We start from the raw sequence: 27,941 nt of genomic DNA, 5'->3' as shown, positions 1-27,941 counted from the left end.
ATGCATAAATTAGACATGCCCAGGGGAGGTGTTTCAGTTCCCCCATGCCTGACGACAAAGGTGGGTTTTAAGGAGTTTACGGAAGGCGGGGAGAGTAGGGGCAGCTCTAATCTCTGGGGGGGAGTTGGTTCCAGAGAGTCAGGGCCGCCACAGAGAAGGCTCTTCCCCTGGGGCCCGCCAACCGACATTGTTTAGTTGACGGGACCCGGAGAAGGCCCACTCTGTGGGACCTAATCGGTCGCTGGGATTCGTGCGGCAGAAGGCGGTCTCGGAGATATTCTGGTCCAGTGCCATGAAGGGCTTTAAAGGTCATAACCAACACTTTGAATTGTGACCGGAAATTGATCGGCAGCCAATGCAGACTGCGGAGTGATGGTGAAACATGGGCATACCTAGGTAAGCCCATGACTGCTCTCACAGCTGCATTCTGCACGATCTGAAGTTTCCGAACACTTTTCAAAGGTAGCCCCATGTAGAGAGCATTACAGTAGTCGAACCTCGAGGTGATGAGGGCATGAGTGACTGTGAGCAATGAGTCCCGGTCCAGATAGGGCCGCAACTGGTGCACCAGGCGAACCTGGGCAAACGCCCCCCTCGCCACAGCTGAAAGATGGTTCTCTAATGTGAGCTGTGGATCGAGGAGGATGCCCAAGTTGCGAACCCTCTCCGAGGGGGTCAATAATTCCCCCCCCCCAGGGTGATGGACGGACAGATGGAATTGTCCTTGGGAGGCAAAACCCACAGCCACTCCATCTTATCCGGGTTGAGTTTGAGTCTGTTGACACCCATCCAGGCCCCAACAGCCTCCAGACACTGGCAAAATTCTTATATAATAAGAAAATATCCTTTTAGTTATATTAAAAGTTGACTTTTGAAAACAAGACAATTGTCAGCATTTTATAGGAGAGAAACATCTAATAGGAAAAAATGGCTAACATGCCAAAACCTATTAATGAGGTCAGTAGAACAATAGACTTCAGAAGGATATAATTTTCAATGCTCAGAAGAAAGCTTTAATATGGGTAAAAAGATAATTGCAACTGAAAAGCAAACTGGAATTTGAAATTGAATTATGTACAAAAAAAGGAACAAGAAATAGCAAAAAAAGTATAAACCTCTGTTAAGATTTAAAACAAAAGAATGCCAAAATGGGCTATTAATTTTGGACATAATACTGTATATAGATGGGCATTTGGGAGAGAATGTGGGTCACTGGGATTAAATTTACACTGTGTCACAAGTTAAGATAAAAATTGTGAGAAAAGCAAAATCTTTTTTACGGACTAATGGATGATGAATCAGAACTTAATGAAAGAAAGAAACATTGATTTATGTGTTTGAAGATTTTAAAAGAGATTGATTGAGGAGTTGAAGAGACTTATATAATATAAGAGGAACGGGGGATTGTAAGTTTTTAATTATCTCCTGAAAAGTTGTTATATCATAATTTTAGTTTCTTTTCCTTCCTTCCTTCCTTTCTTCAGATTTGTTTTTATGTAAAATTTCACACACACGCACGCACACACACACACACATACCCCTCCGATCTATTCTAACAGAGCTATTCCAGAGATCTGTTTAGCCTTGGCAATCTAAAAGATACTAGCTAGACTTTCTTAACTGGTTTTATGTATTCTAGTTATTTTTATAATACAAAGTGAATATATATTTTGACTGAAATGTGATTCCCTCGCTGCAGCTGCGAGGCTCGGTTCCCCATTCCCTGCCTATGGCAACTCAAGAGCAGGTCAGGAATGCTTCGCGAGTTGACAGCTACCTATTAAGCCCATTCACTATATCAGCTCCTTCTATACTTAATGCCCTACTTTTTAGAGATATTATACATTCTGTTTTAGAGATACTATACATTCTGTTGAAAGACAGCCAGCGTAATAATATCATTTATGATTAAGAAATACAAGACCATCTTTTTATTCTCAATCTGACAAAATTCTAAATTTTATTCTTAGTTTTTCCCACTCTGTTTAGTACAAATGCTTTTGGAAAACACTGGACTTTATATTCTAAATTGCCTTTGAGGTTTAGTGATAGAGAGAAAAATAGATAGTACAGTACTTCTTTTAGATTAAAGAAAAATTAGGTCACCCTTTGATGAATAATTTGATGGACTGGTTACCTTTGTATATTCTGACATATATTCATTCTTATTGGCTATTTCATCTGTAGTTGCTGATAACTCTGTATAACTCAAACCCTGATAAGATGGAGTGGCTGTGGGTTTTGCCTCCCAAGGACAATTCCATCTGTCCGTCCATCACCCTGAGGGGGGAATTATTGACCCCCTCAGAGAGGGTCCGCAACTTGGGCATCCTCCTCGATCCACAGCTGACATTAGAGAACCATCTTTCGGCTGTGGCGAGGGGGGCGTTTGCCCAGGTTCAGCTGGTGCACCAGTTGCGGTCCTACTTGGACCGCGAGTCACTGCTCACAGTCATTAATGCCCTCATCACCTCGAGGTTCGACTACTGTAATGCTCTCTACATGGGGCTACCTTTGAAGAGTGTTTGGAAACTTCAGATCGTGCAGAATGCAGCTGCGAGAGCAATCATGGGCTTCCCCAGGTATGCCCATGTTACACCAACACTCTGCAGTCTGCATTGGTTGCTGATCAGTTTCCAATCACATTTCAAAGTGTTGGTTATGACCTATAAAGCCCTTCATGGCACTGGACCAGAATATCTGCAAGACCGCCTTCTGCTGCACGAATCCCAGTGGCCGGTCAGGTCCCACAGAGTTGGCCTTCTCCGGGTCCCGTCGATTAAACAATGTCGTCTGGTGGTACCCAGGAGAAGAGCCTTCTCTGTGGTGGCCCCCAACCCTCTGGAACCAGCTCCCCCCAGAGATTAGGATTGCCCCCACCCTCCTTGCCTTTTGTAAACTCGCTAAAACCCACCTCTGCTGTCAGGCATGGGGGAACTGAGACATATCCCCTTGCCTATGTAGTTTTATGTATGGTATGTTTGTGTGTATGATTTTTAAATAATGGGGCTTTTAGACTTTTAATGTTAGATTTGTTATTTTAGACTTTTAATATTAGATTTGTTACTGTATATTGTTTTATCACTGTTGTGAGCCGCCCTGAGTCTGCGGAGAGGGGCGGCATACAAATCTAATAAATAATAATAATAATTAATAATAATTATAATAATAATAACAACAACAACAAAAACAATAATGCACTTTCTATGCTGTCCCTGTAGAAGGTTCATATGCTTAAGTGTATACAGTTGTTTAGTCTGCAAAACATGCCTTCAAACCAATTCACTTAAGTTCTTTTACTTGGAAAAACTGCATACAATCTGGTTACACTGAAATGGTAGAGATTTATGAATGTTGACTAATAATACTCATGATCAGTCATGTGACTCTGGGATGCTGTAAACAATTATAAATGTAGGCCAGTTGTGAGTGCCAAAAATGTGGTTCCAACACTATGAAGGCAGCTAGCCATCAGAACCTGGTCGTAACACGTTATTTTTTTGGGGGGGGGGAATCCCATAAGATACAGAGCAGAACTCTTGCAGAGAAATCTCCATCACTAAAGTAAGAGCAATACCTCCTGGCAGTCTACCCCAAGAATAGTGGGATTACAACATCATATCCCCAACCCAGCAATGAAGTTAACATCAATTGTACTGCTTTGCTATACTACAATCTACTTCAGGCCTGCTGATATCAATCATAGCAGACCAGGAATAGTATTCTTGATTTCTGCCAAGTATTTAAGATTTCACCTTCAACCAACCCTAACCGAGACAACCAATAATAATAGTGGCAAGAGAGTATCTGACTTCCTATTTCTGTATAGCCATCAAACATCTAACATTCAGTAAAACATTGAAAATAAAGGTATTGGGAATCATAATTTAAATTCATTTTATTTAAATGTTTCACTAGGGATAAAATGACATCTTGTAGAAAAAACCCATAAAAAGATTAGAAATATAAGAACCTGCCTTATAGGGCAATAAGGCTACTGGGTCATGAAGATTGAGATTCTCTACATGAAAACCAGTTGTTGTACTGGATATGAGACAGGATTTCGTTTGCTTAACAGTTAAATCATTGTCCTTTCATAACATGTAACTTTCCTTACAAAGCCCTTATGGATAAAGAGTATATTATTCTGGGAGACATTTATCAACCCTTTCAACATCAATTCTTTTTAGAATACGGCACCAGGTGCTGAAAAGGAAGCAGTTTGCATTTGCACGCTTTGTGTGTGCACACTAATCTGGACCATGACCAGGAAGAGGAGTTGCCCAAGAGGCTGAAAAATTTACTTTGCGTTTCTGGTTTGTGGCATGCACATGCATGCCAGTCGGCAAGTTACTGCTGTGCATGCACACACGCTGATATGCTGGCCAGCATGCATGCTCACAGACCAGTACTTTTGTTTTCCATTACTGCCACACACACAAAGCCTAGCTGATTGTTGCATGTGCATGCATGCCAGAAACCTGGAAGAGGAATGGCTGACGCTGCATGTGCCACTTTGGGCACGTGTGCCATAGGTTCGTCACCATGGTTCTATTCCTTTGGGTTCTTGATCAATGCAATTTCAGAAACCACTTTCCAAAATAATAATTACCGTAATGGTTTTAAAATGGTCTTTTATTCAATTGGACGATAGTATTATACTGATTGGGAATTAACATATTTTGAAGCACTTAGCCAAAGTTATATGCTAACACTATCCTAAGATTTTTATTAATATCGATTGTTTCTTCATTGCTTATTTGACCCCTATGGCAATCATTAAGTGTTGTACCGCATGATTCTGGACAAATGTATCTTTTTCTTTTATGTACACTGAGAGCATATGCACCAAGCCAAATTCCTTGTGTGTCCAATCACACTTGGCCAATAAAATTATATCCTATTCTATTCTATTCTATTCTATTCTATTCTAACACTACATTCATCCAGTATGCTTCTATTTATTGACTGAAAACTTAAAAAAATATTAACCAGATTTTTCCATATTATTTTTATAATAGGGATACATAGAAAAGAATTAACCAGACCTAATTTTCTAAACAAAGAGATGGAATGTATATAACATTCCATATGAGTACATAGTTGTTATACAAGATCAAGGGTACACATAATTCAAGAGTCTAGTCCAAGTTTCCAAAAATACTTTAAAATAGAGGTGACTGGTTATGAAAATAATGTATTTCAGTTTTGTTTCATTATTTTATCCAAGCTCAGACGTTTCAGGTCACTGTGACCTGGTATGAAATGTAAGATCGGAATTTTCCTTGAATCAAATCTTTTGAGATATTATTTTGTTCAAATGCTGTAAGTGGAGATTGAAATACCTAGAATAATGGACGAAACCAACCTAGATAGCTACTTTCAGTCTGACTGACAAATATATACCGTAAAAAAAATTAGATTTACAGCCATGAGATTGTCACTCTCAGGATTAAAAAAACAGAAACTATAATGTGATGTCTAGAAACTACCGTAATTTTCAGAGTATAAGATGCACCTTCTTGTCCCCAAAGAGTATGGAAATGTTGATGCCTCTTATACACTGAATACAGACACTTTTGGTGTCCCAAAGCCCCAGTCCTGCATCCCATTTTTGTGAAAAATGGGCCCGTATTTCACAAAAATAGGGTGCACAGAGGGTTTAGGAAGCCCGCAGAGTGCTTATAGGGATGTGGGGGAAGGCAAAAATTGGGGTGTTCATGCCATCTAGCATGATTGGGGAGGAATTCTGAGAGATGAAGTCTTAAAGTCTTAAAGCTGTCAATTTTGAAGTTTGTAAAAAATGTACATGGTTGTAAAAAGCATATAAGGTTGTAAAAAGTATTCTGCTACACTAGTATTTTATTAAATAATATATTACTACATCATGTGGTTTAGGACACATTTTTCCTTCTTTTCCTCCTCTAAAATCTAGGTGCGTCTTATACTCCGGTGCATTTTATATTCCGAAAAATACGGCATATGCACTCCCATGCGTACAACCAAAAGTATATACAGTGATACCTCGTGTTACAAACGCCTCGTCATACAAACTTTTCGAGATACAAACCCGGGGTTTAAGATTTTTTTGCCTCTTTTTACAAACTATTTTCACCTTACAAACCCACTGCCGCCGCTGGGATGCCCCACCTCCGGACTTCCGTTGCCAGCGAAGCACCCATTTTTGCGCTGCTGGGATTCCCCTGAGGCTCCCCTCCATGGGAAACCCCACCTCTGGACTTCCATGTTTTTGTGATGCTGCAAGGGAATCCCAGCAGGGGAATACCAGCAGCGCAAAAACGGGCACTTCGCTGGCAACGGAAGTTCAGAGGTGGGGTTTCCCAGCGAGGGGAGCCTCAGTGAAATCGCAGCTTTGCAAAAACACAGAGGTCCGGAGGTGGGGTTTCCTATGGAGGGGAGCCTCAGGGGAATCCCAGCAGTGCAAAAACGGGTGCTTCGGCTGGCAAAAGGGGTGAATTTTGGGCTTGCACGCATTAATCGCTTTTCCATTGATTCCTATGGGAAACATTGTTTCGTCTTACAAACTTTTCACCTTAAGAACCTCGTCCCGGAACCAATTAAGTTTGTAAGACAAGGTATCGCTGTATCTGGTATAAGGATGACATTTTTGTTAATAAAAAAGGAGCAATTAGAGAAGACAATCAACAACATCTTCAAAGGAATAGAATTCACATGGGAAGAAGAAAACAACACATTACCCTTCATATCCTCACCAGCAGAGGAAATTACAGCAAATCAGAAGCACTCATTTAACCAAAAAGTACCACGCTAACCAAGTTCTCCATTATCAAATTAACAGCTCAACTTCCCATAAGAAGAGACCTGTAAGAACATTATTCAGATTAGCATAAAATAGGCGTTGATTGCTTACCTGAACGCCTCTTCTCGTACGGTGAGCGGGTACAGCAGTCACATGGGTTGCTCATGTCCAATCCGGTGGAACTGAGCCTAGTGTTAAAAAAGCTTGCTGGACCCGCCCCTTCCCCAGAATTCGCGAATCCATAGACTAGGCTCAGCTGTGAAGCTCTGTAGTGTTCAACTCTCATTGTTAGAGGAAGAAAGGTTATAGGAAGGTAAAGAAGACACATACAAGGGCGGGAAGTGACTGCTGTACCCGCTCACCGTACGAGAAGAGGCGTTCAGGTAAGCAATCAACGCCTATTCTCCGTACTGAAGGAGCGGGTCCAGCAGTCACATGGGACATACCCAATAGATGGTCCCTAGGGTGGGATTAGATTGCTATCGTGTGAGATAACGGATTGGAGTACCCTTCTGCCGAAGGCAGCGTCCACTGAAGCGTAAGAGTCAATCTTGTAGTGCCTGATGAAGGAATTTGGCGAGGCCCAAGTGGCTGCTTTGCAGACCTCCTCCAACGGGGCTTGAGTCGCCCAAGCGGCCGAGGTGGCTGCGCTCCTGGTGGAATGCGCTATGATGTTCCTTGGAACTGAGAGGGAGGCCGACTCGTAGGCCTTAGATATAGTCCCTCTGATCCAACGGCCTATTACTGTTGAAGACACTTTGGCACCCATGACTCTGGGGTGATAGGCTATAAAAAGTGCTTCTGACCTCCGAAAGGGTCCTGTGCGTTGGATATAGATTCTCAGCGCTCTAATGAGATCCAGGGTGTGCCATCTAATTGCCAAGGGATGGTCTCGTTGGAGGCAGAAGGAAGGTAGGACAATATCCTGAGTTCTGTGGAACATGGAACTGACCTTGGGTAAGAAGGTGGGGTCCAGTCGCAAGACTACCTTGTCCTGATGAAATTGACAAAGGTCCTGCCTGATTGAGAGGGCAGCCAGCTCCGAAATGCGTCGGGCAGAGGTAATAGCCACCAGGAATGCTACTTTAAAGGATAGGTACCTGAGGGACGCCGATTTTAGGGGTTCGTATGGTGCCTGCGTGAGGGAATGGAGAACCCGTGGCAAATCCCAGGATGGATACCTGTGGACCTTGGAAGGTCTGAGGTTGGCTATGCCCTTGAGGAATTCCTGAACTTCTGGAAAGGAGCGGAGAGGCTGTCTGCGGGGCCCCGCTAGGACAGAGGAAATGGCCGCCAGATGACGCCGGAGGGTGCTGGTGGAAAGTCCCTGATGGAAACCTTGCATAAGGAAGGAAGTGATTCTGTGTATGGGGATGCACAGGGGAGAGAGGCCTTCCTGTAGACAGCACTGGTGAAACTTGGACCACGTGTGGTCGTAGATTCGATTGGTCGAACCCCTTCTGGCCTTTAAAATGACCTCCACTGTATCGGGGTCGTGGCCACGCAGTTCTAAGTCTCTCCTGATAACAGCCAGGCGGTGAGGTGGAACCACTCCGGGTCTGGATGGAATGAGGCCCCCTGCCGCAGCATATCCCCCGAAACGGGGAGTCGCCAAGGGTCCTGGACGGACAACTGTTGGAGATCCGCGAACCAGGGCCGGCGGGGCCAATGAGGGGCGATTAGGATTACTCGGGCCCTCTCGGTGAGGACCTTGTGAATCACGTCCGGGAGAATTGGAATTGGAGGGAATGCGTAAAGTAGGCCTGGAGGCCATGGGCTCCGGAGGGCATTGATTGCTTCCGCTCCCGGGGATGGAAATCTGGAAAAAAAGCGAGGGAGTTGGGCGTTCGCATTGGTCGCGAAGAGATCCAGAACTGGTAGGCCGAATCTGAGGCTGATTTGATGGAACAGGTCTTGATGGAGGTTCCACTCTCCTGGGTCTATCGTTGCTCGAGATAGCCAATCCGCCTGGACGTTGAGGCTCCCCGAGATGTGGTCGGCTAGGAGCGACCGAAGATGTTTTTCCGCCCAAAGGCCTAACTTGAGGGCCTCCCTCATGAGGGCCTTGGATCTCGTGCCCCCCTGTCTGCAGATATGGCTTTTTGTGGCAATGTTGTCGGTGAGAATGAGAACGTGCCGGTTGGGAATGCGAGGAGAGAACTGCTTCAGAGCCAGGGAAACGGCTCTTAACTCTAGCCAATTGATTGGCTTGGAAGCTTCCTCCGGGGACCACGTGCCCTGGGCTATCATCCCCTGGGCGTGGGCGCCCCATCCCGATAGACTGGCATCTGTGGTGATGACAAATTGATCCGGGCACCTGAACGGGGATCCTTTGTCCATGGCCGGAGACTTCCACCACTTGAAGGATCTGCGAACAGTTGGTGGGATGACAATGCGACGACTTGAGTTGCTGTGCCCCGATCTCTGAAAGGGTAATAGGAGCCACTGTAGTTCCCTAGCATGAAGGCGAGCCCAGGGAATGATGCCTATGCATGACACCATCTTCCCCAAAAGGGAAGACAGGGTTACTATGGATACTGAAGGTTGAGATAAAATGCAAGAAATTAACTCCCCTATACTGAATTTTCTCTCAGGAGAGAGAAAGACCTGGGAGGATTCTGAATTAATAACGGATCCCAGGTGTAAGATGGATGTGGAAGGTTGGAGATGACTTTTGTCAAAGTTGATGGAAAATCCATGGTCCTGAAGAACTGACATGGTGACAGAAAGGTCTGTTTTCACTTTCTCTAGGGAGTTCCCATGAATCAAAATATCATCAAGATAACATAAAATGTGAATGGGAGACGCCCGGATATAGGCCGCCAGGGACCCCAAGAGCTTTGTAAAGACCCGAGGGGCCGAGGAAAGGCCAAATGGCATCGCCCTATACTGGAAATGCCTGCCCTGAAAGGAGAAACGTAAAAATTTTCTGTGGCATTTGGCTATAGGAATGTGGAGGTAGGCCTCAGTGAGGTCTAAAGAGACCATGAAATCTCCCGGGTGGATGGCGGCCAAAATGGATGATAAGGAGTGCATCTTAAACTTCCTATATTTGATGAATAGGTTCAGCTTCTTTAAATCCAAAATAGCTCTCCAACCTCCGGAGGATTTTGGAACCATAAATAGGATGGAATAAAAACCTAGACCCTTCTGACCGGGGGGAACCGGTTGAATGGCTCTGATGGACAATAAGTGGGAAATGGCCTCCTCCATACGGTTACAATCTGAGGAGGACCTGGGAGAAGGGCAGGAAATAAAACGTTTCGGGGGGGGAGAGATAAAATCTAAAAGAAGGCCTGTTTGAACAGTGTCAATGACCCAGGGGTCCTTGGAGGTGAGACACCAATTAGAGGCGAAATGGGCTAGGCGACCACCTATGGGAATCGAGGAAAAACTACCATCTAGGTTTTTTTGAAGCCCTGTTAGAGGACGCTCCCCTTTGGAAGCGAAAACCTCTGCCCCTGGAGTTCCTACCTTGGGAACGAAAGCGGGGGGAATACTGACCTGGAGATCTCTGATAGGAAGCCGCTTGATCTTGCTGACGCCCTGGGCGACGAAAGGACTGCGTTTTGGTAGCCTTTTTGGTGGTTGGACCCAAAACTTTCTTCTTGTCCGTGGTTTCCGTGAGGAGTGGATCCAGAAGATCCCCGAAGAGAAGGTCGCGCTTTAAGGGTCCCAGAGATAACTGCCACTTCTGACGTACTCCTGCTTGCCAAGGGCGAAGCCATAGGAGTCTTCTTGCCGTTGTAGAAGCTGCAATAGACTTAGCAGAAAATCTAGTAGATTGTAAAGTGGCATCAGCCACGTACTGAGCAGCTGCAAAGACCTTGTTGAAGTCTTGTTGACCTCTCAAGTCATCGGGAGGAATATGCTGTTGAAGTTGGCGAAGCCACAGAAGCATGGCTCTGGAGAAAAAGGAAGCCGCTGCAGAACTTTTAATGGCCCAGGAATCTGCGGTGAATCCTCTTTTGAGCATTTGTTCAATCCGCTTGTCCTCTGGGCGGAGGACTTCCTCTGCTTCGCCTGGCACAGCAGCCGCCGAGTGAAGGATCTTGACAGGTTCATCCGGTTTAGGAAAGGATAGGAGCTCCTCATAGGAAGAGGAGAGTTTGTACAACTTTTTGTCCCTGGTTGAGGGATTAAGCCCAGAGGCTGGGAAATCCCACTGCTTAAGTAAGGCATCTTTAAACAATTTAGGCATAGGAATTACCTCGTTATCCTCCTGTTCCTCTGTGAAGTAAGGTAAATTCTCCTCCGGGGGATCAGTGGATGTGGAGGCCTGTTTCTCCTGGGCCGCCAATCCCGTAGAAATTCTAGCTTTGAGGAGGAGAGATTTGAACAATTGAGAAGGAAAAATAGTAATTGGAGAAGGAACCTTTATTTGGGATTCCTCATCATCTGAGAGGCCTTGAAAGGGATCCTCATCCTCCTCCATATCCTCATATTCGTCCTGAGAGGAATCTGATTCATCCTGAATAGGAGCTCTAACCGCTGGGGAAGAACCCAAGGGGCGGGAGGGACGAGGAGGTGGAGGAGGTAAGGGAAGCGCATTGATGGTAGAGAGTTTAGCATCAATGGCCTTGGATAACACAGAAAAAATAGATTGGAATTCAGGAGGTAAACTAGAAATATCAGCAGGAATGGCAGAAGAATCCCTGAAGGCCTGGGAGGATCCTGGCTGGGGGGAATCTTCAATAATATCTGGTTCCTCTGGACCTATTCCCCATAGGTTAGGTTGGGGTCTGTCTAGGTTTGGCTCATCCAGAGATAACACAGTGACCCCAGAAGAAGGCAGATTAGAAGCCTCTGGGGGGTCATGACTACTGAGTACTTGGGCCTGTACTTTCAAACGCTTTGCTGATTTGTCATGGATTTTTTGTAGGGCTAGGTCCCTTCTCTTCTCAGCCCTGGTGACCTTGGTCGAGGGGCGGGCCCCTGAAGAAGAGGAGGTCGAGGCCTGGGGGATACTGGTAATCTCATCGCCTGTAGGCCTGGCCTCTCTGGGACCTTGAGTGGTGCCTCTCTTGGGAAAAGTAGCCATAGTCTGACAATTAACAGAAGACAAGGCTGAGCCAAATAACTGAATAATTAGGGAGAAGAATTTCAAAGACTTCCCAAGAGGAATGGATCCTGCTCCGAGGCCTCGGAGCTGCTGAGACTTGAGGGCAATCTGGGCAAACCCAGAGTTCGTGTCCCCAAATACAGCGTGGCCAGCCTCCCTAAACTTTAATTAAAGTAACCAAGGCACTCTGGTTGGAGGCTTAGCCGGTGGAGAATTAAGCCTGAGCGTCCCAAAGCCCACTCCGGGATCCAAGCGGTGGACTGAGGCCTACGCGGCTGGCAGAAGGCCAACACGAGAGGCCTAAATTTAAAAAGGGCGCGAAGGCCTTCGCGCCGAAAAATCGCTCCGTAATAGAATTCTTAAAGGGGAAGCGATCGACTAAGTCCAGGAGACTAGAAACAAGCGTCTCACTCCGCAGGAGGTATTTCTTAAGCCCTTTAACAACAATACTATAATAAATCAATGAAGCAATACTTGCACCAAGACCTCCAGGCCAAAGGATTAAAGGAATCCACAAGCGGCCGCGGGGATCGTAAACGGCAAAACAGCCGGGGGAAAACGAAACCGCAACTTCTCCCAAGGAAAAAAGCCGAGCCACAAACGGCTGGCGCTATTAGTGCAAGTAAACCAAATAAGGATAAACAATTCTTACTACTTTTGTAGGAAAGATCGAAGGGAAGGTGTTAGAATGTTGAACGAGCTATCACAATACAACCGCAGGATATGCGAACTGAGCGAATTCTGGGGAAGGGGCGGATCCAGCAAGCTTTTTTAACACTAGGCTCAGTTCCACCGGATTGGACATGAGCAACCCATGTGACTGCTGGACCCGCTCCTTCAGTACGGAGAAGCACTGCAGCAACTCAAAACACCAGAAAAGGGAAACAGACTGCCTATACAATCTCTTCCCCAAAAATGGATACCTACACAACTTTATCCCAAAGTGCCTGGCCATTCAACCTGCTACAGCACAATCACCATAAGCTATGAAAAGGATAGCAATGCCATGCATCAGAAATATGTCAGAAACTATCAACAGACTATTACAACTATTTGGTATCACTATAGCACACAAACTAACTAGAGCCCTTCAAAACATCCTAAAGATCCATTAATCCAAGAAGAAAGAAAACAAGAGTCATCTGTAACATAGATTGTAAGAACTGCAACCAATCATTATGTAGAACAGACAGGCAGAAATTGAGTGGAGCCCATCTCTGAACATCAACAAATCAAGACATAATAAAAACTCCTCAATCTAACGACGATGGACAAAGTCAACCATAGTTTCAACTGGAAACCGTGAGAATCCTAAATCAAGCTAAGTTGAATAACAGTAGAGAAACACTGGAAGCTTGGCACTCAGACAAATCAGCTATCAATGGGGGTGATCATGCCAAACCTTGTTATTACACCATTCAAAAGAGACAATGAGAACCTGAGAAGGAAACAAAAAGACTAGAACACATCCACCTTGGAAGCCAACATCCAGATAAGCAGGGATTTATTACCAGGCAAGCAACCAAGCAGAAAACCATACTCCATTAACACTGACAGGGCAAGCTACTGTACTTAAAGAGGGAGCAACTCTACACTCACTAGCACTGATGGTACTATTTAGTCAGATAACATAATGTCTGTAAGCAGACAATCAAGCTCAGAGAGCACCAAGGACTCTATAAGAAAGCAACTGCTTAGAAACAAATAGGAATACAGTGATCCCTCGATTTTCGCGATCTCGTTCTTCGCGAAACGCTATATCGCGATTTTTCCCACCCGATGACGTCACTCTCTTCCTTCCTTTCTCATCTTTCTTTCTCTCTCTCTTTCTCTATCTTGCTTCTTCCTCTCTCACACTCTCTTCCTCCCTCTCTCATCTCTTTCTTTCCTTCTCTCTCTTTCTCTATCTGTCCCCCTCTTGCTGGTGGGCGGCGGGCGGCGGGCGGGCGAGCGGGGGCATCAGCGAGGAAGACCCAGGGAAGGTTCCTTCGGCCGCCCAGCAGCTGATCTGCTCGGCAGCGCGGTAGCAGCGAGGAGCCGAATCGGGGTTTCCCCTTTGCGTGGGCGGCGGGGAAACCCCGATCTTCGTCTGCTCGCTGCTGCTGCGGCCGCCCAGCAGCTGATCTGCTCGGCAGCGCGGTAGCAATGAGGAGCCGAATTGGGGTTTCCCCTTTGCGTGGGCGGCGGGGAAACCCCGATCTTCGTCTGCTCGCTGATGCTGCGCTACCGAGCAGATCAGCTGCTGTGCGGCCGCAGCAGCAGCGAGCAGACGAAGATCGGGGTTTCCCCGCCGCCCACGCAAAGGGGAAACCCCGATCTTCGTCTGCTCGCTGCTGCTGCGCTACCGAGCAGATCAGCTGCTGGGCGGCGGAAGGAACCTTCCCTGGGTCTTCCCCGCCGCCCACGCAAACTCCACCATCTGCGCATGCGCAGCCATGAAAAAAAGGGCGCGCATGCGCAGATGGTGTTTTTACTTCCGCAACCCTACATCGCGAAAAATCGATTATCGCGAGGGGTCTTGGAACGGAACCCTCGCGATAATCGAGGGATCACTGTATAACATATTGAGGATGTTCTTACTCCCACATATTTATTATGAATGTATTGCTTTTATACTTTATACTTTTTATATTTCTATTCTCTCTCTCTCTCAATATATGAAAGAAGCATTGATAAAAATAACCCGTCAGGGAACAACTGTATTTTTAAAATGTTTGGAATTCTAAATCAGTTCTTTTCCTTATTTCTCCCTGAGCTATATAAACCTTGTCCTTTCATTTGGGTTTTTTTTTTGTTCACAGGTCACTTTTTCAGTTACATAACTGTTCTATTCAGTACATATGCCTTCAAGGTGAACAATGGTCATGTGATTACATTTGTCCTAGTCACCAAATGACCAATGCTAATATATATATATATTTTTTCCTTGGGAGACTGTTACTTTTAATAAGTTGCTGCAGATATGCCAGTCACCTAATTCAGCTGCAAATTATTTTTTTATAGGAATCTCATTTTTGTGAAGTAAAAGAAACAAGGATTAAGCTAGATTAAAATGCAGAATAATTATTTTTTAGCTTTAATACTGATATATTTACCAGTTGCATGTATTTTTAATTAAGCAATGCCTGAAATATGAAAGAAATCTAATTGATGAAATAAATGAATGTCTTTATATTAGTGGCTACAGTCTCACACAGGTTCTGTAAGGAAAATGAAATATTATTTTATTATGAATTCATTAAGGATTTATTCTCTCTTTTTCTATATAAAATACAGTATATATAAAATATATATTTTGTAGTATGTTGCTTTTTTAAGTATTTGTGATTACTGGAGAATAAACATTTTTCATTTCACTCCTCAAAATCACTATGTAGGTTACTTTTTTCATAGTTATTGGAATTAAAAATGTACTTCTGAATTCCTTGGGTGAAAAAGTTTTACCAGTATGAATTCAAGCAACAAATATCTCTTTTTGTCTATTAGTATGCTATTAGAATAAACAATCCATTGGTATATTATAATATAGATTATAACTAACAATCTAATATATAATTATAGTTATTATTAATAACTATAATAGTTATATAACAGAGTGAACAATGTCATTATACGTTATATATAAGTTATAATATTGTAACTTACTACTGGACTTGAGAAATTAACTATTTTATTAATGAAACCTTTTTTTGTAAAGTGTTTAACTTATTAAAGAACTGCTCAAGCCTACCTGTACAATATATTTCAAAAATAACCTCATTCTGAGAGCATATGCACCAAAGATAAATTCCTTGTGTGTCCAATCACACTTGGCCAATAAAGAATTCTATTCTATTTTTAGATTCATCCTAATTACAGATTACTTTTAAATTCTCTACTCGTCTCAACAGTTAAATCATCATAATTAACTTATTTCAATTTTTCTTAGATTAGGATAGGCAAATATTTTGACCCCTAAATTGCCAGTTTGAGAATCAGACTGCACATTTTTATTCTACCACATTTACATAGGATATATATATTCATTCCTTCATCCCCACCCTAAGCAACAAACAACAGTCCTGCTCACGATAACTGATTTATAGGTGTCATGGATTTTCTATGAAATATTTTTCCAGCAGCATTTTCAATACAGAAATGCAGTTAAAATAATGTATTAAATTGAAATTCAAAGTTTATTTTGGTCAAAAATCAGCATAGAGATAATTTACTGAATGGGTGGTGGGCAACAGGAATGGTTAACATAGCACTTAGCTTAGTATTCATCCAAAGATGTTTATAATGTAATTCATTTTTTATTTACTGCACAAACCTAAACCTAAACTATTCTTTCTTGAAATGCATCCACATATTATACCATGCCCAAAACACGTGACGACAATTGTATGTGAGTACAGAGAGAAAGGAAGGCAATTTTAGATTTAATAGGAAAAAAGATATTTAAAAACATGGATGGCAGATGGGGCAAAATGTAAAAAATTTCATTATGATATATCAACTGTTTAGAATAGAATAGAATAGAATAGAATAACAGAGTCAGAAGGGACCTTGGAGGTCTTCTAGTCCAACCCCCTACTTAGGCAGGAAACCCTACAACACTTCAGACAAATGGTTATCTAACGTCTTCTTATAAACTTTCAGTGTTGGAACAGTCACAACTTCTGGAAGCAAGTTGTTCCACTGATTACTTGTTCTGTCAGGAAATTTCTCCTTAGTTCTAAGTTGCTTCTCTTCTTGATTAATTTCCACCTATTGCTTCTTGTTCTACCCTCAAGTGCTTTGAAGAATAGTTTGACTCTCTCTTCTTTGTGGCAACCCCTGAGATACTGGAACACCGCTATCATGTCTCCCCTAGTCTTTTCCATTACACTAGACATATCCACTTCCTGCAACTGTTATTCATATGTTGTAGCCTTCAGTCTCCTAATCATATTTGTTATTCTTCTCTGCACTCTTTCTAGAGTCTTAACATCCTTTTTGCACCGTGGTGACCAAAACTGAATGCAGTATTCCAAGTGTGGCCTTATATTACAAGCATTATAATGTAGTATTAACACTTCATGTGATCTTGATTCTATCCATCTGTTGATGCAGCGTAGAACAGTTGGCTTTTTTGGCAACTGATGCACACTGCTGGCTCATATTTAAATGGTTGTCCACTAGGACTCCAATGTCCCTCTCACAGTTACTAATGTTAAGCAAGGTACCACATATACTGTACAGGTGCATTTTGTTTTTATTGCCTAAATGTAGAACCTTACTTTTTTTCACCATTAAATTTTATTTTGTTAGATAGCGTACAATGTTCAAGTCTGTCAAGATCCTTCTGTATTTTGAGCCTATCTTCTGGAGAGTTGGCTATTCCTGCCAGTTTGGTGTCATCTACAAATTTGATGAGTTCCCCATCAATCTCCTCGTCCAAATCATTGATGAAGATGTTGAAGAATCCTGGGCCTAAAACAGAGCCTTTGGGTTCTCCACTGCATACTTCCCTCCATGTAGATGCAGTTCCATTGAACATTACACGCTGAGTGAAGTTGGTCAGCCAGTTTCAAATCCATCTGATGGTGTTGCTGTCTTACCCACATTTCTCTACTTTATCTAGTAGTAGGTTATGGTCCACTTTATCAAGTGCCTCACTGAGGTCCAAGTAAATTATACTGATAGCATTCCTCTGCCCCATTAATTTTGTTACTTTGTCAAAGAATGCAAGATTAGTCTGGCATGATCTGTATTTGACAAACCCATGTTGGCTTTTGGTTATTACTTTGTTTGCTTCTAGGTGTTCGCTGATTCGTTGCTTGATTGTTTTTTCCCCCAGAATCTTCCCTGATATTGAGGTCAGGCTGATAGGTCTGTAGTTTCCTGGATCTATTTTTTTCTTTTTTTGAAGATGGGAACTACATCAGGTCTTTTCCAGTCCTCTGGCAGCTTCCTGGTGCTCCAAGATCTTTGAAAGATACAGGTCAGTGATTCTGCCAGTTCCTTCACAATCTTGAGGTATAATCCATCCGGTCCTGGTGATTTGAACTTATCTAGGGTAGACAGGTCTTCACTTACCATTTTCTTCCCTATTTTAACTTGTGTTCCTAATATGATTTTTGTGGAGCTGTTTTTGATAGGTTGGACTGTTATTTTCCCTTTGTGCAAAGACAGATGGAAAAAACAAGTTAAGTAGTTCTCCTTTTCCCCTGTTGCTTGTCACCTTTTTCCAGGTTTCTCCCAGCAATGGACCAATTGTTTCCTTTTTTCTTGTTTTCAATATGTTGGAAGATGCTTTTTTTGTTATTTTTTTACTTTTGTCACAAGCCTTTGTTCATTGAGCCTTAGCTTTTCTCACTTCATCTTTACAGACTCAGACTATTTGCTGATATTCCGCCTTAGTTATTTCCCCCTCTTTCTACTTTTTATACTTGCCCTTTTTGTCTTTCAATTTGTCAGGGAGCAATTTATGCAGCCATGCTGGTTTCTTTTAAGAGCTATTATTTTTTTTCTTCATTGGTATTGTGCTAGCAGCTAGACTGAGCTTTTATAATCTCACTTTTCAAAATTTCCCAAGCTTCTTCAGTTGTTTTTCCCTTGAGCATTCTCGTCCATGGGATCCTTCCCAAGCTCACTCTAAGCTTATTGAAATTATTTATTTATTTATTTATTTTATTTCTAGGTTTGTTAGGAACCTGTAGGATCTTCTACTTGGTGCAAACTTGGATGTCAGGATAGTTAAAATCCCCAATTACCATTGTGATGTGCTTCTTATATACCTTAGTGAGCTGACTAGCAAAAGTTCATCTACTTCCTCTTTTGGTTGGGTGGCCTATCATATAGCCCTATGGCAATGTCATTCCTCCCACTTTAATATTGCTCCAAATGCATTCAAGATAATTTTCACTATTGTTGTGCTCTATTTCTGTAGACATGTAGTTATTTCTTATATATAGTGCAACTCCACCTCCTCTTTTATTTGGTTTATTTCTTTTAAATAATTTAAATCCCTCTAGCTGAATATTCCATTTGTCGGTTTTATCCCACCAACCTTCTGTAATGGCAACAATATCGTATCTTCCCTCGTTTACTTGCATTTTTAATTCACACTGTTTATTTCTTATACTCTGTGCATTGGTGCATAGACTTTTGAGTCCATTTTGATTGACCCTGTGTTTACTGTCTACATAACCTATGTTGTACATGACTGCCCTTACTTTCTTGCCACCTGTTTGATTACTGCACATGGTATGGCACTATTAAATGCTTGGTTTTGCTTGACAGCAGGGTTGATAATCTTACCCACACAAACATCTACATTGCACGCACGGATAACCCTATTAATTTTAGACTGCTGGGGGCAGAAATGTTCTGGTTCAATTAATTTTCTGTTCCCATTGTTCAGTTTAAATGTTTATCCAGGAAATCTGTGAACTTAATACCAAGTAACTCAATCCCTTTCTTTGATGGATGCCATTCATCTCTTTTGTACAGTTTTTCATTGGACTAGCTGCAGGCATCATGACTAATAAAACCAAAGTCTTTCCTTTTATATTACTACTTTAGCCACACATTAAACTCCGCTACACACTGGCCTTTTCCTTTTTGTTCCTTATAAACTGGTAAAACCTCTGAAAAGATAAGCCTACAACCTATACTACCAAGTTCATACCCCAAGCTCTGGAAGTCATTCTGCACAGAAAGTATATCTTTTAGGGACAGATTATTTGTGCCAAGATGTATAATAGCATCAATATCACAGTCCTCACTGGCATTCTTGATTATCTTAAGAATACACCTTTTATCTCTGCTGGCAGCCGCACCTGGCAGACATCTGACCTCTTTCAAAACCTCCATATCCTTTCCTAAATGTACATCCCTTACAATTGAATCACCAACCAGAAGGTGGCTTCTCTTTTTTGGATACCTTGCTGCTTTTGTGTGACTGTTGTGTAATACCTTATTCACACTTTCCCATTTCCAAAGTAAGTTCTTCATCTTGGAGCACAATTCCCTGCTTGGATGTCATCACTTTTTTTCTTTCTCTGCACTCTGTCTTTCTCCTATTTTACTAACTTTTGTTTTTTCGGTATTTTTATTTTATAATGAAACTTAATAAACATTTTATAAATCAAAGAGAAGTAATGCCTTGTTAACTCTTAGCACTGAATGTTCTTTACTAAGTTAACTGCAGCTCCTGCTCAATTAGTGCATATACTTACAAATGCTTTATGCAATAAAAATAGAAGCTCATATGATCTGAGATCATGCTTTTCTGCTGATAGTTCAGTAAAGTTTAAATATGTATTTTCTGCAAGTTAACAAAAAGAACTTCCTTTTTTGTGGGGTGGGTGGATCAACGTTCTGTAGCAAGGGAAGTAAAACATCTTTTAATAAATTACGGAAAATAATATTGTGCTAGCGTGGCATTCTGTAGGAATCAGAATTATAAGTTTGATGACATTTACCATATCAGCAGTAACATATAAACCAAACAATGAATAAAGAGCTATCATTTTTTCTCTTTGTTCTTGCAGTTTTAAGACATCTCTTCAGATCATGCAGGAGCTTCCATCTGGATAATATAAGTTACCGTACTCTGTTTTGGAGATAAGCTACACTTTGGCTTTCTGAAGTTTATACACCCAAATTTTGGAAAACATAATTCCGAGGGCAGAAGCCTGCATTATAGTGTTTGTAATAGAGTAACCTTTTATCTGCAGACTTCCCTTTCTCTTCCTCCTTCTTTAGGAAGCAAGCACTTACTAACATGTAACATTCGCATTGGTAAAATAAGATAAAATGTTCTTACCTGTCCATTTTTCTCAAGTTCCATTTCAACTATTGCCACAGGACTGGCCATCTGATCAATGTGTCTTGACTGTGTTTTTAAATCTACTCTCCAGCTTATGTTTTTCAAATTATTTTCCCATTTGCTTTGATTTATCAGACTTTCATGAATTTTTGCTCGCTGGTTCTTCCAAAATTTCGCAATAACCATAGCATGATCTGTTGTGATTCCCCCTGGTTTCTTTGTTTGCGCAGTCAGAAAAGCTTCTAGTTGATTTGAATCCATGTCAGCTGAAGCTATTGACTGAAAGAACATGACAATTTTTACAGTCTGGAATTCCACATTCTTTGATAAAACAACTACAATTCTCAAATAACACATTATCCACAAATCCTTATCCTTCCATCTAAACAAGCCTAGATTGAATTACCCAATTCACAAAATGAAAAGCAAGCACTTATTCTGGGTTCAATGGGGATGGGGAGGAAACAAATAAGATACAAATTCTATTGATGTGCATATAAAATACTTAATATAAGGTACCGAGCCCTGTATTTATACTGAAGTAAAGCAAAGACAAAAGTTTATAATAAAAACACTGAGTTCTGGCCCTTTAACTGTCTCCCACCTAGAACAGTAGGGGTGTTTCCTGGATGATGTTTGGTGTTTCCTGGATGACACATAGCTCTTTCACTTTAGGATAATAGAAAATACCCCAAAAGAAAGCAATTGTAAATTTATTTTGTGTTACATGGTTATTTGGATAATCACTAGGAGCTAAGCTTGAGTGTGCTTTATTTCAACTAATCCATAAATGTTTTCAGTGGTTTGGCTCAGCAAAATGACAATAGCTTTTAAAATAACTTTGGGTACTACACTGACAAAATGTAAGAAATATCTTGTTTAGAATAAAACATTTCTTGAAGATGAAATATAAACATTTCAGATAAACCAAATGGATATAAATTAAATCTATAACGAGCATATATACTATATATATGGCATCTGATGAAAAACGTATAAAAGGAAATGATTATGACAATTATTTGTAACAGATCTAATTGATGCATATATATAGTGCTAGAACACTGTTTTTCAACCAGGGTTCCATGGAACCCAAGGGTTCTGCAAGGGTCAGCCAGGGGTTCCGTGACTTAATAAGAAGGCAAGGCAAGGCAAGGCAGATCCCCCCTTCAATCCCGCCCGCTTCTGCAGTGGGGCAGCCTCTTCCTCTGTCTCGTGTCCGGCAGATCAATCATGCTCAGCAGCAGCAGCTGCCAAGCAGGAGGAGTTGGCGTTGGCGCCAACAGCAGCAGCAGCGCCCCTCTAGACACTCGCTGCAGCAGTGGGGCCAAAGCACAGCCTGCAGCGGCAGGAGGAGGAGGAGGAGGCAAGAGCGGTTGCCTCTCCAGCACCTCTGACGCAGAGCTTCCCAGTCCAGGGCCGAGGCGCGCCAGGCAGCTCCTCCCCACGCCTCCTTCCTGCATCTGTGTACATGCCGCCGTGCTCGGCCAAGCAGCCAACTCGTTATCTCCCTTTTCCCTGTGCAGGGCACTGTAAGAGAGCGCACCCAACTACTCCTCTCACGTTCGGGACCTGAGAGAGCAGGAGGAGCGGAAGGCGGAGCAGAAAGCATCTGCTTTGGCTTTGCCTCCATTCCGACCCTCCCACTGGCCCCCGGGGCAACCAAAAAATGGGGAGGAAAAGCAGGTGGAATGGAGTGAATGACGGCCTTCACTTATTGTCCTGCTCAGACCCGGCACTCCCAGCAAGCTGCAAGGGAATCGGGGCCTTTGAATTTGAGGAAACTGCCGCCCAAAAATGCAGCCTAAAAATGGCTGCCAGGAGCTCCGCGAGCTGTTAGCTTAAATGGCTTATCTCCCTGGAGCAGCAAAGATGATCCCGGCTAAAGGGTGGTGAGCCCTAGCGGCCAGAACACAGGAATTTTAATCTTGGTGAAGGACAGGTGTGGGGAAACACTTTACTGTCCCCAGCCCCTGGCTTTCATACAGTTGCCCTTGAGGGAGGGAAGGGGTGGTAGGAATGATGGTCGTTGCTGCTAAAACAGAGCCAAAGCCCTGCTTGCCTGCCATGCCGGTGAGGTTGGAGGATCCAAGAAGCCGCGGCAGACCAATTAGAAAAAAAACATACAGATGCACCCAGGACCATACCGTAATGAGTGTACCTCCCACTCATATAAAAACCTTTTCTTGAGCTCCAAGGATGCTTTCACAATAGCTGCATCATGGGTTACACAAATCCTGGCAAACAATAGAAGCACTGAAAGACGAACTCTTTGCTGACATCTAGTGATTATACATTGACAGGGTAATAGAAAACACTGATTGCATGAGCACCCAGATCTTACAAATGCTACTGTAGCACTCATTACGTATAGCGATGAGCGGCAGCTTTCCCTACAGCTGGCAATGTCTGAATGCTAGCCAGGAGAGATCATCATTCACTGCCTTTGTATTGCCATACAGAGAAACTATAAGAACAGTAATAGTTCATATTAAGGCCATGCTGTGTGCAATTTATACTGACAATTCTTCTCTCCTGGCTTTGGGAGGAAAGAAAAGCCCGAGAAAGCAACTGAATGATTGCCCGAGGTGCTGTAAGATCATATTCTAGGCCCTTACACGATTATAGGCAATCCAGCCTCTGATGCACATAGCATGGATATCTGACGATGAATACCTGCAAGACAATGACAGATCTTGGTCTTCCCAGGGATGCTAGACTTAACATACATAAATCCAATTTTCATTACTATATATTCATTGCTAGGGGAATGCTGATTTTATGGGCATTAACCATTAATACAGTTAAATAATTATAAACATTAGATACATCAGTATAAAGCAGGTGTGTGATATTGTTCGGTTTGTATCTATTAATGAAACAAAGACTGGACCCTAAAGATACATTGGATGCTATTAATATACAGATCAAAAAAACCTCAACTTCCTCCCCCCTTCTAAACTGATTCATGAGTTGTGATTAACCAGTCCTGTTATTTAGGATCGATAGTGTTCTGTGTGAAAGGTTCAGCTTGAAGAAAGAAAAAGGATCCTAGCTAAGATTTTGTCAAAACAAAAAATAGTATTCAATCAGTAAGAGAATTCTCATATTGATAACAAGGCTCATCACTGTTATAGAAACAAAGCCTAAGGATACAATGGTCTACCTTCTCAGAGGAGATAGAACAGAAAAACAGCATTGGAAAGGGCCTTGGAAGTCTTCTAGCCCAACCTCCTGCTCAAGCCCTTATCACCTCGAGGTTCGATTACTGCAACGCTCTCTACATGGGGCTACCTTTGAAAAGTGTTCGGAAACTTCAGATCGTGCAGAACGCAGCCGCGAGAGCAATCATGGGGCTTCCTAGATTCGCCCACGTTTCTACAACACTCCGTGGCTTGCATTGGCTGCCGATCAGTTTCCGGTCACAATTCAAAGTGTTGGTCATGACCTTTAAAGCCCTACATGGCATTGGACCAGAATACCTCCAGAACCGCCTACTACCGCACGAATCCCAGCGGCCGATAAGGTCCCACAGAGTTGGCCTTCTCCGGGTCCCGTCGACTAAACAATGTCGTCTGGCGGGCCCCAGGGGAAGAGCCTTCTCTGTGGTGGCCCCGGCCCTCTGGAATCAACTCCCCCCGGAGATTAGAACTGCTCCCACCTTCCTCGTCTTCCGTAAACTACTTAAGACCCATCTATACCGCCAGGCATGGGGGATTTGAGACACCTTTCCCCCAAGCTTATTATAATTTATGTTTGGTATGTATGTGCTGTTTGGTTTTTAATTGATAGGGTTTTTTAGTTTTTTCTTAATATTAGATTTGTGCCTGTACAATATTGTTTTATCGCTTGTTGTGAGCCGCCCCGAGTCTTCGGAGAGGGGCGGCATACAAATCTAATAAATTATTATTATTATTATTATCCTATGCCAATGATGGTGAACCTATAGCACGGGTGTCACAAGTGGCACGCGGAGCCATATCTGCTGGCACACGAGTGTTTCCCCTAGCTCAGCTCCAATGTGCATGTGCGTGCCGGCTAGATGACTTTTGGCTAACACAGAGGCTTTGGCAGTGCGTTTTTGGCTTCCAGAGAGCCTCTGGGGGGGCTGGGGGAGGGAGTTTTTACCCTCCCCAGGCTCCAGGAAAGCATGGGGAGGGGGAAACACGAGCCTACTGGGCCCACCAGAAGTTGGGAAACAGGCTGTTGCCAGCCTCCAGAGGGCCTCCAGGGGGTGAGCGAAGCTGTTTTTGCCCTCCTCAGGCATTTATTTATTATTTATTGGATTTCTATGCCGCCCCTCTCCGAGGACTCGGGTCGGCTCACAACATATAAAATATACAATACATAATATAATCCAATTAACTAATTAAAAATCTAGAAAATCCCCTCCCCCCAAGAAACCATAAAAAACAATCATTCCATTCAGTCCACATTCTCTCACACATTCATTGGGCAGGGGGCAAAAAGTTTAATGGCCCCAGACCTGGCGGCATAAATGAGTCTTCAGACTCTTACAGAAGGCAAGGAGAATGGGGGCCGTATGAATCTCCAGGGGGAGCTGATTACAGAGGGCCGGGCCCCACACAGAGAAGGCTCTCCCTCTGAGTCCCGCCAAACAACATTGTCTGGTTGATGGAACCTGGAGGAGGCCAACTCTGTGGGACCTAACCAGTCGCTGGGATTCATATGGCAGAATTATGGATGTGGGCACTCACGCATGGGTGATAGCGCAAGTGCACAATCTTTCGGCACCCGACGAAAAAAAAGTTTGCCATCACTGTCCTATACCATTTCAGACAAATAGTTATCCAATCTCTTCTTGAAAATTTCCCCACAACTTCTGAAGGGAAGCTGTTCCACTCGTTAATTGTTCTGACTGTTAGGAAATTTATCTTTAGTTTTAAGTTGATTCTCTCCTTAATCAGTTTCCATCCATTGTGCGCCATTAATTTTTATAATTCATTTACAAATAAAACATTTAGTTTTATTAATATGGAAACATATTAGTTTCTATACCATTGTGATTGGTATCCTCCTGCACAGTTCACAAACATGAGAGAAAAACTGACAGAATCTACAGCTCTGAAATGTGTATAAATAGCCTAATCTATTGGATTTCTTGTATTATCAGTTCAACATTATCACTTCAATAGTATTCCTAATAAATCATAACGACAAAAACTGCATAGATAATTGTTTCTTATTCTTCTTCTTTGGTCCAGGTTCTGTGAGATCACCCTAGCAACAATCTGTTCTGAATATTATACTTTTTACAGAGACTATATTTGTAGAAGGTGGCAGTTTTAATATTTACTTGTCTAAACTGATTAGCAGTTCTACCCTTAGTTCAACTTTGCTTAGTGCTGCAGCTCTCCTTTTTTTTTTGGAAAAAGCTGGTATAATTAAGTTAGTCATGCCATATACAATAAGAGCCAGGTTGAATGATTACTGTACTATAATAGGTTTCATAGGAGGATATCTTTGAAAAGCATCTAAAATTTTCAAACGAGGCAGTCAATTGTTTGAAAGGGTTGACTCATATATATCACTTCAGAGTTCAAGAAACTTGTATTGGTTATTAGTACTGATTATTTTTTCTTTAAAGTGTTTATAAGGTCTCTATAGGAGAGGGGTGACAGGACAGGCGGAATCAAAAGATATCAGCCTAAAGTTGCTACAGAGCCAGAAATGGACTAAGTCCAATTCCTCTTGAATTCCATTGATCGTTATCTAGCATCAAAGTAATGTTAATCATTAATCAAGAACAGTCTTATACATAGATATGTATTAATAAATCAGTTTAATTGGAATTTCACGTGTGGTTCTGGTCTTTGGTGCCTGATGTTCTCCTATATGAATTTGCTTATTAATTTTTAGCGGCTTTTTTATGGTTGTCCTTCTGAAATCATTTGTTGGTCAATGGTCTCAAAGCCCCTCTTACAGGTGAAACTCAAAAACCTCAAAAAATTTGAATATTGTACAAAAGTTCATTTATTTCAGCAATGCAACTTAAAAGTTGAAACTAATATATGAGAGAGAGACTCATTACATGCAAAGCAAGCTAGTTCAAGCTGTGATCTGTCATAATTATGATGACTATGGGGTTTCATCAAACAGCCAAACTGTCTGTTGGCTAGCAAGTTGTTTGTTTGTCTGTAAGTGATGAATGATGGATTGGTTTATGATTGATTCCATAACTTTGTATGTAACACAACACAAGGAAATTGGTTTATAATTTTAACTGAACTAGGGCTACCCTTTTAAAAGATTGGTATAACCGTGGCTAATGACCATTATCAGGCAGAGAACTAGTTTGAAACAATACTTCAAAAATTGTACAGGACAGATTCAGCTGGGACAGTAGCAAACATTTTCAGGAAAAAAGCACATAATCCATCTGGACCTGTGGATAGTTATGGCTTTAGATTACATAATGCGAGTTCTACATTACCTGCTGAAAACTTAATATTTAGCAATTTACTACAATAATTTGTGGTATGACTTGCGAATGAAGGACTGCAACTATTGCTATTAACAAAACCTGAACTAAAACTGTATTGAAAAGAATATTTTCCTGTAATTTTAAAGTTCTCCTACACAACTGAATTCAGTACTCTCAAATAGAGAGTTTCCCCAAGAAACTCTGTTGAAGAATACTTCTGTGGAGCTCTCTCTTACAATTGTTAGCGTGTTAATTAAATGTGAACTTTGTTATCAATGACAATAATTGAATGTTCAGAAATTCAAGTGATGATACCATTCTAGCATTTACAGTAATCCTCTTAATTATCAGGGTGGAGGAATGAGAATGAGAAAATTGAAGAGGGTAGTAGTCATTTGGGGAAGATCAGAGTAGTGGCAGGAAGAGGGCTATATAACAAGAGGGATGTGGGATGAGCTATTATAGAGAAGGGAAACTTTAAGCTCATGCTGATATTTTAAAATATCTTAATCCAGAAATTACATTATGGGTAAAAAGGCAGAGTAAGCATAATTGAAATCTGGATAAGGTTATAACTTCCCTTAAATTTTATTTTGCAAAGCTGTTCAATCGTTGTTCCCAATTAGTCCAAATAAAACTCACACAGATATATGTATGAATAGCTTGTACTTATTTTAAAAATACAGTGCATTAAAAACAGAACAAAAATATATAATTCCAAATTCTACTGTCCCCTTAGTCCATTTTAAACTTTCTTAATTTAAAATCTTGGCAAGCTATTTGCCTTTAATTATTTTAACTTCTTCCTTTGCTTTTATCTTTAATCTGGGATGAAGTGATCATTCTACTGGTGGCT

The 27,941-nt window shown here is 42.1% G+C and overlaps 1 protein-coding gene across 2 annotated transcripts in view; it reads right to left on the bottom strand.

Annotated features, from left to right (window-relative positions):
* The window catches only part of COMMD1 (copper metabolism domain containing 1), a 103,285-nt gene that overhangs the window by 41,863 nt on the left and 33,481 nt on the right, over positions 1-27,941 (bottom strand). For both annotated transcript variants that reach the window (XM_070732524.1, XM_070732523.1), the window contains exon 2: positions 20,638-20,919. In XM_070732524.1, coding sequence (XP_070588625.1) covers positions 20,638-20,919 — 282 coding nt within the window. The remainder of the gene's footprint in view (positions 1-20,637; positions 20,920-27,941) is intronic.

The sequence above is a fragment of the Erythrolamprus reginae genome, chromosome 1, assembly GCF_031021105.1.
Source record: "Erythrolamprus reginae isolate rEryReg1 chromosome 1, rEryReg1.hap1, whole genome shotgun sequence".
NCBI lineage: Eukaryota > Metazoa > Chordata > Lepidosauria > Squamata > Dipsadidae > Erythrolamprus > Erythrolamprus reginae.
The sequence above is the reverse complement of the archived record's forward strand: the minus strand, read 5'-3'. Positions and strand labels throughout refer to the sequence as shown.